At 43.9% G+C, this 12,646-nt stretch overlaps 2 protein-coding genes across 2 annotated transcripts; one reads left to right on the forward strand and one right to left on the reverse strand. All coding sequences in view use genetic code 11, as the record gives it.

Moving 5' to 3' along the window:
* Positions 1-1,704: 1,704 nt before the first annotated feature.
* On the forward strand, positions 1,705-3,166 carry EGR_06141 (V-type proton ATPase subunit S1; the record flags this gene model as incomplete). Its single annotated transcript, XM_024495390.1, has 5 exons — positions 1,705-1,769; positions 1,803-2,024; positions 2,058-2,253; positions 2,339-2,534; positions 3,036-3,166. The coding sequence occupies 5 exons, from the start codon at positions 1,705-1,707 to the stop codon at positions 3,164-3,166; spliced, it is 810 nt and encodes a 269-aa protein (XP_024350221.1).
* A 449-nt stretch (positions 3,167-3,615) lies between these two features.
* On the reverse strand, positions 3,616-11,747 carry EGR_06142 (Mitogen-activated protein kinase organizer; the record flags this gene model as incomplete). Its single annotated transcript, XM_024495391.1, has 7 exons — positions 3,616-3,919; positions 4,702-4,867; positions 6,610-6,715; positions 6,877-7,128; positions 7,460-7,693; positions 9,047-9,394; positions 10,596-11,747. 7 exons carry the CDS (start codon positions 11,745-11,747, stop codon positions 3,616-3,618), a joined length of 2,562 nt encoding a protein of 853 aa, XP_024350222.1.
* Between the last annotated feature and the right edge of the window lie 899 nt (positions 11,748-12,646).

The raw sequence follows: 12,646 nt of genomic DNA on the forward strand, positions 1-12,646 counted from the left end.
GATGCTATTCACATAGCCGATGAAGTACTACGACAAGTATCACACTCATATGCTTTTGAAAGGTGGGCGGGGGAATTTCCATCTGCTGTATTTCACCTACCGAAAGGAAACCTTAAAAGTAAGAATGTGGCTTTATTTACTACAACTGCCAATTATTTGTCGTTGAATGTTTCATATGCAAAATAAAATGCAGCTTTGCTCTGAGGAGAAGGAGGAGGGAGGATTGACTAGTGAGGAGTACGAGTTGAAGAAGTCCAGGAGGGTTGTCTAATTCCTTGCTTCATTTTTTAGTTGAGCTGATGAGTGACTACGCGAACATTCGAGTCTCAGTTAACGGAACTCAAGAAGATTTTCCCATTGGGAATCTAGACATTGCCGATATCAAGCGAAAAATTCTCACTGTTACTTCGCAGTAGCGCAATATGCACAAATAAATTTCATGTTTGAATCAATACGCAAGATTTTGTGTTAATGCCTACTCACTGGTATTTTCTGCCTTCACTTTGGGTGACGCGCAGCCAATGGGCCACTAAATTGCGCACGCGGTTACTCGCTTGTAGTTGTTGATGTCGCTTGGTTCCAACTGCGAAAATGTGGTAAGTGTTTTGCGTGTGCAAAACTGATGGGAGTTTGATTGTCTGGTAGGAGTTACTGCCTCAAGTAGGAGGATTGGGGTGGAGTGGAGTGGGGGAGTGGGGAGGTACTCTCGTGCATCGTTGTCATTTCGGGTCTCACCTTCAACTGATGTTTATTTCTTCGCCAAAACATGAAAGTGAGGTCGGAGTAGGCAATCTCGGGGAGTATTTGTCGCGTAACAGCTCGGTGGTAGGAGTGTCTGCTCTGGTTGGAGTCATATTATGGAGATGAGGGGTGCAGAAAGGCGGCTTCTTTCTTATTCATATTATCGCTAGTGAGACACCAGCCAAAGGTAGAGGCGCCTCATTGAAGGAGGACGAGAGGTTAGATTTGCTCCCATATGGTACCCAGTTGCTTAAATCCGCAACTGCTCTAACCAGTTTGACAGCACTATTTTTATGAAGTATTGTATTTGGAATCGGTGGCAAATATGGACGTCAGCGACATGGAATACAGGTTCCAGTGTTGGAATTCCACTTTGGCAGCGGTCACCGTGTAAGAACACTGATTTGTAATATTCCCAAATGTAAGTGGTTGACTATCGTGCAAGATGCTTAGTTACTTGTAGCTTAAACCTCATGGCTCAGCGGCCATTGACCACTGAGAAGGAAATGGTCTCAAAACTCCACAAACCCGGTTTCTTGCACACATTTGCAACACTGAATGATTAATGTCCTTCCCTAACCAACATGTTTGGTGTAGGGGTGCGAAGGCGGAAGTGAAAGAGAAAAGAGGTAGACCCATCTAACACTTGTGTTCTTACCACTGAGGTAGATTTCTAGCGAAATTCATAAATAACGGCAGCGGAAAATATGTTGGCATAGAAGTAGTAGGAAAATTGATAAGGAACAGTGGGATGCATGCCTATTATTGTTACCCAGACACTAGCTTGTGCCAAAAAATCTGGCTCATGGACCAGTTTTCTAAAGACGTCTTAAAATGCGTCATCTTCGCCTGACATTGTTTTGCACAGGGGGTTCCGTTATTGTATATGCCACGAATTTTGGTGAAATATTTCTTTTAATCTCTCACACTGAACGCACAATTTTGGAGTGACGGGTTGCTGGTATGACTTGGGTGTGTACGGCATTGTTGGTGTTCCTTCTTGTCTCTCTTTGCCAATTCATGGATAGGTAAGCGTGCTGGTAAGGTTTCAGGGGATTTAGCCTGGCACAACCAGTTCCTGGTCCTGACAATTTTATATATTTGAACTTCACTTGTCTTGCATTCTATGCCCGAAAAATCCATTTATTCATCAATGAGGATACACCCACAAATTACACTATGCAACCAAAAAACCCAGTTGGATTTTGTGGTGATAATAAAACAGCATCGCTATCATTTATCGCAGACGTTGGTTCTCCCACCGTGTCATCTTTGAATATCTCGTAAGCGTTCTCGTTGAGGTGCTATGATTCTAGATTTGGTTTTCTCTCGGACGGTTATCGTTATTGGTCTCTAAGTACTTCGACCGTTCAGTTTAACAACAAAATCTACAGCCTTTCAATGAAGTGGTCATATTCGCCGATTTCAATGGGCTTCAAATGTTCTGACATGGGTCGCGTTGCCGCTGTAAATTCCACCCCCAGCGTTGAGTTCTCTTTCTTGGGACTACAGGTGTGTACTCTCTTCCCTTACGTGTATCTTTCACCTGATAAAGTTCTTACTACTGAAAAAATGGTAATCTCTGGTTCATCCACAGGTGCAACCATTTGGAATCACTAACGGCGTCTTCACTGAAGCCAACGACTGCGTTGGATTCTTCACCACTGAAATCTTCTCCAACCTCTTTGTCATATTTCTTCTTCTCGGCATCTTCACATACGGATTAGTCATGATAATGGGCATACAGACAAACGATTCTTTTGACGATCCAAAGCACAAAATGATGCAAATCGGTGGGACCTCCGACTGAGGTGCCTCATTACCCAACCAAGGATTGGCGTCATCACCACGTTGTGTTCTTGACCTCTTGTTGTGCACTCCTACTGTCAGTGGATATTCCACTTTATCCTCCACTTATATGACACTTTTTCTCACTAGTACCCAGGGTCTGCTTTTCAGTGAATTGATAGCGTGAAATGACCCATGTGAAATTGGAGACTCCTATCTTTTTGTCTTTCTTTTAAAAACATCAATTCTAAGGCGTCCACTCCACTGTTCTCTCGTAATCTTTTACTCTGGTGGACGTCTACTTAACTGGTGGCCATCCACGCTCATCGTGCTGGTGAGGCGTCTCTCTGTCACTCCGTTGCCTAAATCCACCACTCCGTTTTGTCAACCGAAATCAAGAAGTCCGGCCAGGTATCCCCGCGAATTCGTCATTCGTAACCCCCTTCTTCTGAGTGTCCTTCATTTTGGTCACTGTTTTGGCCATTCTGACGTGGTCGATGCTTTAGAACTCACCCACAAAGCGACGACAAAGAGAAGTTGGTTTGATGACTGGGAAGACGTTAGATCCCAATTCCAGATTAGCAGCTTCACGGGGCCGCTATTCAGCATTCGAGCCTCCTTGCTGCCTTGTTCCTGAGCATCTTTCTAGGTTCCGTTCAGTTATTGTGATGTGGTGGATGTGCCATGGATATCCTCCGACATGAACATTTTTAAACCTCCCAAGCTTAGTAGTGCTTTAGTCTGTTATAAAGAACGTGGGACAAGAGTGACCGTCAAAGGCGGATCCGTCTTCGGCAATTTTTACATTGTAAGTCTTCATGGATTTAGCTACCTGCATCTGCCATTTATGATATCTGGTTTTGCTACCCAATGTTGATTTCTGAGGTTTTGCTGGCCGACTGGTTTTTCTTACCGCTACTTCCAGTGTAATGCGATAAATAATCGCCTAAGACTGCAAAACACCAACCTATAGGAGTAGCTTAATGGCGTGCAGAAAAAGCAGAGATCCACACCACCAAGATCGTACAGAGCTGGCAAAAGTGGAGTGGTTTGCACAGTTGGCTATACATTTAAACAAGTGCCACTTTACGCCGTACTCTCATCGGCAGCATCATTCCAGAACCAAAAGAAGTCGCCACCAGCAGTGAGAAGGGCGTTTTTAGTAGGGTGAGGTGAGAGTGAATGGATAAAGGGTACGGGGGCTGCCGCCTTTGCCTCCTGCGTGGTCTCTCCGATGCTTGAAGACCACGCAGGTGAGGCGGCCTCGGTTGAATGGTCCAGATGTAAAGAAGCAGCTCCGTCCTCCAACACATTCCATAACATTACATGACAATCCTCCTCCGATCCGCTGGCTATCTGCGCATCCTCGTTCAGGAAACAGCAATCAATCCTAAAATCAGACAAAGCTTGCCTCTTATACATTGCTTAACACGTTTTCTATCGCTGTCGCCCATGTATGATGCTCCAATTTCCTTACATGAGTCCACGCATCACACACGTGTGACACAACTAAAAGGAGGTGAAATGGACGAGGAATAGTGAGTTTACGAAAACCCTGTGCTGCGGTGATTCCTTTTCCTCTGGAGCGGAACCTGATGGTAAATACGTTAACTCATTAGGCCAAATAATTCTTCAGATATCTGACGCGTTCAAGTCAGTGTAAGACTTGAGGTCAAAATGAGCCGCCCAAGAGGATATATTTTAGAGGGTGGAATCTGTTACTCTCCCAGTTTGGCCTCCTTTCAAATCTATGTAATTATCCATGTGCTTAACGAATATCAGGAAAGGTGATTCAATAAAGACAGATTTGTCTGTAAGACCTAGTCATCCTAAGGTGGCCTCCCTTCGTCACCAGCGTCCCGGTAACAAACTTGTGCAAACTTTTCGGAATCCCAAGTATTCACCGCGATCATTACAGACAGATGTGTGGCCGACTGTCTTTGAAACATTAGCATCACTTAAATATTGCATTGCTGAGTAGACAATGCCGTAGTGCTTGAAACCTGCCTGACATCCTACTGAATTGGGGTGGAGCGTGCTAGTCCTCGCATGATGGATGTGACACCTATCAGTGATAGTACTAACACCTACTTAAGACTGTGTTTAGGGCTACTAAGTCAACATGTCTTTTGAAATGGACTTATGGGAATCGGTCTGAGGGCAGTATCTCACCTGAAGTCCTTGTTCACGTGACCGGTATATCTGTTGAGCAATTCACCGTTGGCATAGTCAAAGAGTCTAACCACGGAGTCCTGCGATGCTACTAGAAGACATTGACCGTCAAAGGACAAACCCACTGAGGTAACAGGATAGCCGATGTAATCCTCGATCATTATTCCTGCGAAGGGAGAAGTCAACAGTACCCACGTTGGGATACTTACTGATTGTGATTAAGTTGGTTAAGGGTCGAGATTTGATAAATCATAGCGTATTCTTAATCCGAAATATGATAAATGACAAAAAACAAGGCTATCATAGATTTATAACCACAAGGTCTCCACTTCCCGTTGCTTTTTGGTAGGGGAAAGTACCTACTATTACGGTCACTGAAGTAGTCCATCTTTTTCTGAGCTTGTTTGAATTACAGCGGTGTTAATCCGGATGAAGTTATTAATCACTGATGCCTGGACCACGGGAGACATTGACAACAGCACAATGCATTGTAACTTTCCAGCTACTATTTTAATTAAGCCTAAGCTGACAAACGATAACTAAAGTTTGAGGGGAGTCTTGGCAACCATTCCTTTTGGATGAAACATCAAATGACCGCAGAAAGTTTTTTTTTGAGTAGTTTATTTGTTGTATTAATCAGGGCTATAGTCTACCACCGTTTCCAATTGAGGTCCAAACTTGCCAAAAATTCCACTTTTATAAGACTCGGAGCCTAGAATCAAACAGCTAAACGTAGATCAAGAAACCTTCACTTCTAGCCACATTTCTTTTCTAAATGTTGATTTTATTTTGCCTGTAATTACATGATCGTCGAATACTAAAGCCGCGAAAAAGGTGATGACAATAACTTGGAGAAATATCAGCGGAATAGGGAGGTGGTACTTCTGGTCCTACAATTCCAAACCGCAAATCTCTCCATGGGTAATTTTCACGGTATGAGGTCTCGTGTAGCATTAGTTTGTAAGAATAGGGCTTTCTTTCCACCTATTCAGCAATGCTGGCCGTCTCTGTGGAAAAGAATTTTTCCTCGGCCACCTTCCAACTATATCACAGTGACTAGACGGATCACAGCTCTGGCCTTCAGTAAGAGAACGATTGCGTCTACGGTCTCTGATCTACCGGGACTGAAGTAATGGGTGCCTCAAAAGTGGGACAATGAGTGGATTGGTTGGAGTCAACCTGTGTGTTAGTTTGCTTGACCTACACAATCTATGATGTACGCGAGAGAAGTGAAAACCAAATTGATACTCTTTCATCTGTCGAGGATTAGTAGCTTCCTCGACTATCACTCACACTCACCAGAATTCAGTTTTTGAGGTAGTTCTGAAAGGTATGTTTTGTCATCTCGCATCCCACCTCCTCCAAATCCTATGCAAGAAGGCAGCTTATCCCGCCTAGAAATCAAGTTCACTTTGATCTCAAAAGCTGACAGTATTGAATCACAAACATCAGGTTCAACCAGCATTCAATCGTGAGGATGATGGAGTTCCAAATGATGGGGAAATTTCATACAGAAAATAAATAATGAGTGCCACATCCATAGATTAGCACATATCGACACTGAAAACCGCACGAACTCTTTTGTTGTTACCTGACATATCATCACCACTCGGAGTTGTATCGACTAACACACCATCCATGTCTGCCACAGTAGATCATGGAATTCCTCTACGTCAATTATTTCAGTTTCCTACTCGCTGTCATGACATTCTCCCCATGTTTGTAGGCGCCTATGTTAATTGCTGAGTGTCAAACCCATGAAGTTGGTAAGTGGGTTGGTATTATAAAGGGTGGCATGCCAGGCTTCATTCTAGACATTAAAATGAAAAAAAGGGTGAAATCACACTTTGCTGAATTGTGTAAAAGCTGAGCTAGGTGTAATCATTTCGAGTGAATATCTGGACCCACCTTTCCGAATGTCGTAAACACGAACACACCGGTCAACTGAACCAGTGATGATTTGCCAACGACGAACAGCAAGACAATTGACGCTATCCTTCGCTTCGTGCATAGTCTACGAAGGCGAGACAAACATCAGCTTGTGAGTAGCATCATAATGCCTTAGCTAAATGTGGCCTAGCACCCAAATTGCTTGCGAATCAGAAAAGTGTGGACGACGACAAGCGGCAATATGAGTAAAACGCCTAAATGTGTAATAGGGATGGCAGTCACTACCTGAATGGGATATTGTGTGCGAGCACGCGCGTCCCAGGCGAGAAGCATGCCATCTACACCGACAGAGAGAAGGAGGAGGCTGGAAGAGGGCGTCAATTCACCCTCGGCCGCGGAGGGGCCAGCGAATCGAACGGCGTTGACACGGCCCATATGTTTGCGCCATCGACGTAGAGTCTGGCCTGTGGCAACGTCCCACAGAACCACTAGATTGTCTGTTCCGCCCGAGCCCAACTGGCTGTTGTCACTAGAGGCCTGAACAGAAATCAAAGAAGCCGAATCTGACATCTACTGAGACGACGATCAGTAGGGCTGCTTCCAAAGTTTGATCAAACAGTATCGAAATCGCAATTTCACGTACTATCATGAAGCAAAAAGTGCATCACAGCAGTTAATATTGTCAATATTGTTGGTACTTTTAAGGTAAGTGACATGAACTGAAACCACGACTGTGGATAATGATGGACAGAGAGCAGCAGTCCATGAAATTCGGGGACAAGTCAAATAGATGAAGAAAGTGACTGGGTACCGCTGCATGAATGAATCATTTGAGGGTGGTGAATTGGCCTGCACAAATTCAACTGACCTGAACATCCGAGACTTCGCCTCCATGACCGATGTAGGTCTTCAACAATCGACCTGCCACCGGGTTCCAAAGTCGAATACTTCGATTGCCTCCAGCTGTAAGGCAGTACTGACCGTCGGCGTTGAAGCGTACCGCTCGGACAGCATTCTGACGACAGTAGACACGCCTAACTGGATGCAGCGCGACTCGACCTGGTATGCCTTGCACGACAGTTGAACCGGATTCCGTATTGGCCTTGTGGAAAATTGACAAAAGGTAGAGAATTGGCGGACGAAGAACTAGTCAATTCGTTGCACTGGCTATAATATATGAAAGGCGTTCAATGTGTTATCAAGCCCAAGAAGAAACGAGGAACGGTTCAGTTGAGAGTGAATCTAAGGTCTACAATTGTTTCCCAAGTTTGTAGGCTCCCAGTCCGTTTGTTACCAACCTATTAATCTCCGCAAATATTATATGGAATAAGAGTATTTCCACAGTGGCATAACATTTGAGATTATTAATAAAAAAGTAAGTGGAAGAACACATGAAGGAGTAGATGTGGCAACTCAGCTGGAAGTAGCCATGATACTACTTCTAAAAATAGTTCATTATAGCGTGGTGAGTGGTGGGTCAAAGTTTCTCAAAAATAACTTTGAAAGAAACCTTTATATCCATCAGACTGCTTTATAATTGCAATAGTGTAAAAGCTAACGGAGAACTATTGCTGATAAACTATCAAGAGAGCCAGTAACTACTGATATTACGGGCAGTAATATATATCGTGCGCAATGAAATCACAATTGAATAACCATTTGTTTTCAAGATCGCTATACAATTTCTGCTTTACCGGAGCCAATATACCGTCTGCTTTTTAATTCATTCATTTTCTTACCATGATTGTGGCGCTCAACGTTCACTACTTTAGTACAACCATGTTTGAATCATTCAATCCACTCAAAGAATAAAAACTCAAAACACATCAAAGAGGGTTAACTTGCGATTTCAACCCTTTTTCTGTCAGGAGCATCAATTTACGGATGAGTTATAAGAGCAGTGAATTAGCCAGATCAAATGATCCTGTGGAACAGTTAGACACTTCCAAAATGCTCATCATTTTCTGTACAAAAAATATAAAGCAGTGATTTTGTAAGAAAAGCAAGCACGGAAGGACGAGGGACAATGCAATACACGGCATGCTTTCAGTAAAAATAACTAGCAAGTGTGAGTGCCATTCGAACTAAAGTCTATCCGAAAAAGCCGAATGAAAACTTGGAATCGCAGAAATCCGCTAATCGTGTCAGTGTGTGGACGGATTTCTCAAATTTATAACACTTCTGAAATCAAAGAAAACATCACTCAATTCAAGAGAAGGCATAATGTATTAAGTATGAATTTTATTCAATACAAGGACTTGATATGAAAGTGTTCCACTCTACGCGGTATTCAGAAACTTCATCTTCTCCATTAGTTCCTCTGAAAGTCCGGTAACAAAAAAAGATGAGAAGTGATTAGTGGAATTAAAAGAAAAGAAAAACAATTATTCCACTCACGTGTATTCTGGCTTAACCAACTGAGCGAGTGCATATGCGAGTTGAGGATGCGTGTCACCTGGCCAATCACATTGGTTGTCTTGTCTTTGACTCCTGTCAGCCCATCCCCATCACTTCCAACGCCCACGGTGGCTCCCGTCCCCCCATCTGCCGCCGCAATAGCAGAAGTCGGCATCATCGTCGTCGACTCCAGATCAGCCGTGACCGCGTTTACGCGTGCCGCCATCTCGCGCAACTCGCCCAGCAGCTGGCCCAATTCCAGATCGGTGTTGATGCACATCTGGAAGATGGCCTCGCGCTCCACGTCCGCATGCTGTTGGCTGGGTGGGAGATCGGCTGCTGCTTGTTCCAACGGTTCTAAAAGGTCCTCTAGGGTCCGCTGTTGTGATTCCACGAACTCCAGCTCCTGTAAGCAAATGCCAAACATCCTATTAGTTGTGGCATAAAGCTCAAACAAGTGCTTAACACGTTTGTTACCAGTTTTAGATGCGTGTCACAAATGTGGGGCGTGATCATTATGAGTTTGGAATTGACTGCACCAAGTCGTGCGTCGCACATAGATTTGGGAGGTTTAAATCCTAGTCTGAGGATGAGTACGTCGAGCAGCAGTCGAATTTACCAAAATATTAGTAAACATTGGCACCACTATTAGGAACAACAATGCGTCCGGGCTGAGGTGGTCGGCTTTTCCCTCCGGTTTCGATAGTTGTACAAGCAACTACCCACTGACAAACCATTCTATCTTGATAATTTTCCAAACATTAGCGTTGCTTCGGTTGAGAATATTTATAAATTTGGCCCTAAAGTAGCTTCCGAAGTCATGAACGAATTTGTGCTACCCAGTAGAACCAATGCAGCACAGGCAGTGAAAAAGAACCCGTTTGGCGAGGAGGTGAGGAATGTATGCGTCGTAAACATTTTTACGCCTGAAAATTAGGCAGTCACACGGAGACAAGAGCTGATACCAAGGTGGTGGGCTGAAAGAAGAGGTAGTTAACTACCCTCACCTCGAACCACACATATAAAGAAGTTTGTTGCTTTTAACAATATTTTATAATTTGGGACCTGTTTAATGCTGAAACGACTTTCAAACATAATGGGGAATGGTAAAACCCTTGCCTCAAAAAACGTTTAGGATGCCACCCAGTGACGGCCTCATTATGTTTCAGGCCTATTTGGTACTGAACGCAAGGATAATCGCTTATCAAAGTAGAAAAACTGTCAATGACACTAAAAATATACACCCAGGCGCGCCTTTTAAGCTTCCTGTGAAATAGTCTGCTCGCTAACCCATTAATCCCTTCGATCTCCTATGCGCTCAGTAATAAAATCACCTCCAGACTCGAGTACAAAAAGCGGACGCGGTATGGAGACCTTTAATGTTAAAATCAAAAACCTCGTAAAACGGTCTGAATTAATCATATATATATATTCCTTCATTAATAGATTCGACATGTCAAATTATTGGCACGATAGCCAGTGGGAAATTCCATTAAATCAGACCACCATGAATGGCATTTAAGATAGCAATGAAAGCAGTTTTAATCATATCCAGCACTATGCAGGTACTTAAATCTACCAAACTGCTTAAAAGGGATAAAACTAACCTGCTCAATGCGACTTTGCCCCGCCTTGCAAGCCTCCACCTTCGCATGCAGGTCGGAAATCTTCTCCGCGTTCGCAATCAACACCCCATCCGCCTTGTTCAATCGATTCAGCTCCGCGGAGAAATTACGACTCTGCTCCTCCAACTCATAAGTCCACTTATTGACCATATCCTCCAAGTGACGGTAGGTCAACGAAGCGGCAGTAGACGGCAAGGCAGCACTGCTGACAGCTGTTGTGGTGGTAATAGTGGCCGCAGCAGTAGTAGTAACGGTGGCAGCCGTTGTAACCGTGGGAGCGGAAGAAGTAGTAGCGGTGGTAGCAGTAGCAGCGGGAGCGGTACTACCAGAGGGCTTTATCAAACTACCGAGCGAAAAGCCACTCGACGTGGTGGTGGCGGTAGTGGCTGGAGTAGTGGTAGTCCCAGACTTGGCCGACACAAAACCGCCAAAACTCAAACCGCTTGTGGACGTGGCCACAACAGTAGCAACGGTGATTGGAGTAGCTGATGCACCGAAGGTAAGTCCCCCTGAGGCTGGTTGCGTTACCGGTAATGTGAACGGCGACGAAGCTGCAGTTGATGCTACAGTAGAAGTGGCGGGAGTTGATTTCAAACCAAAAGCAAGGCTGCTCGTCACAGAAGTGCTAGTGACAGTTGAAGAGCCAAAGGACAATCCAGCAGAGGGGGCGGCAGCAGCCGTAGTGGATGGTTTGGAGGTTAAACCAAACCCAAATGAGGGAGCTGTTACGCTTGCATTCGTTGATGATGTTGGCGCTAGAAATCCAAAAGAGGGGGTTGTTGTTGTTGTGGTCGCCGGGGTCCCAAAGGTTGGTACGGCGGTGGCTGTCGTTAAAGGCGTTCCCAGACCGAAGAGGGATGTAGAAGGTGTAGCGGGTTTGCCTCCAAAACCAGACAACCCGAGTGATGGCTGGGAGGCCGTTGAAGTGGCAATTGTTGTAGATGCTGCGGTGAGAGAACTACCAAAAGAGAAGCTAGCAGTGGTAGTGGAGGCAAATGCCGTAGCCGGTGAGCCAAAGGAAAAAGGTGTTGTGGTGTTACCAGAACTTTGTGGGGTCCCAAATGAACCGAAGGTGATTCCAGATGGTTTTGTAGCCGCCTGTGTCGTTGGAGTACCAAAAGTGAAGCCAGACATCGCTGCCTTAAGAGAATCAAGTCAAATAGTTTGAAAAAAAGGCAGAATATAACGTCCCATGTAAAGGGCGCATAAAAACGTTTAAGCAGCTATTTATCTAGGATGCAGAATTGCATATGATACGCACTGATTAAGTGGTTCAAAAAACTTCACAAAAAATATTCCAGAAAACCTCAACTAGTAATGACGTAAACTGGCAAATATCTCATAAACATTTCAAAGTAAATTACAAAGAGATTCCTAAAGCCCAAAAATTGAATTGGAAAGTTCTCACAACATCCTTAGAATGACGAATTAACGTTACCAAAACAGAAAACAAGACATTTTCTCAAAAGAAAAAGCACACGGAAAGGCAAATGTTGGACGAATTATAACGAATGGATTGTCAAAACCTATGAAGCAGCATGGATGGAGCCAACAATATCTTTACTTGGTACAACGGTTACAGTAGCACAAATTGATGCAGATATTTTAGAGCCAGTACCCATAAAGACAGACGTACACGCGCAGGGACAAAGCCCACCTCCCAGCTACAAAGCTTCAACTTAAACCACCGCTTTGTTCTTGCATCAATTAAAGCAAAATGATGAAAAGAAAACTCATCTTGATAGGAGGTCATGTGCATGATTTTAAAAACATAATCTCGTAGATTTTTGATTTTCTTGACAATTTGTTTTAAGGGATTATTTTGTTTTTTTGTTAATATTCTTATACTACGAGTAAATCTAGTTACATAAACGCACAACAAGTAGCTATATTAACGCTCAAAATGACACTTTGGGCTCGCATTGCAAAAAATGTCCTGAATTTTTCACAAACTGGTATCTTGACCCCTCTTTGCTTAACTCCTGATGTCAATTTAGGAATCGTAGTGACCCATGCTACCGCGGCAAAAAATT

The sequence above is a fragment of the Echinococcus granulosus genome (genome assembly GCF_000524195.1).
Source record: "Echinococcus granulosus chromosome Unknown EG_S00051, whole genome shotgun sequence".
Classification (NCBI taxonomy): domain Eukaryota; kingdom Metazoa; phylum Platyhelminthes; class Cestoda; order Cyclophyllidea; family Taeniidae; genus Echinococcus; species Echinococcus granulosus.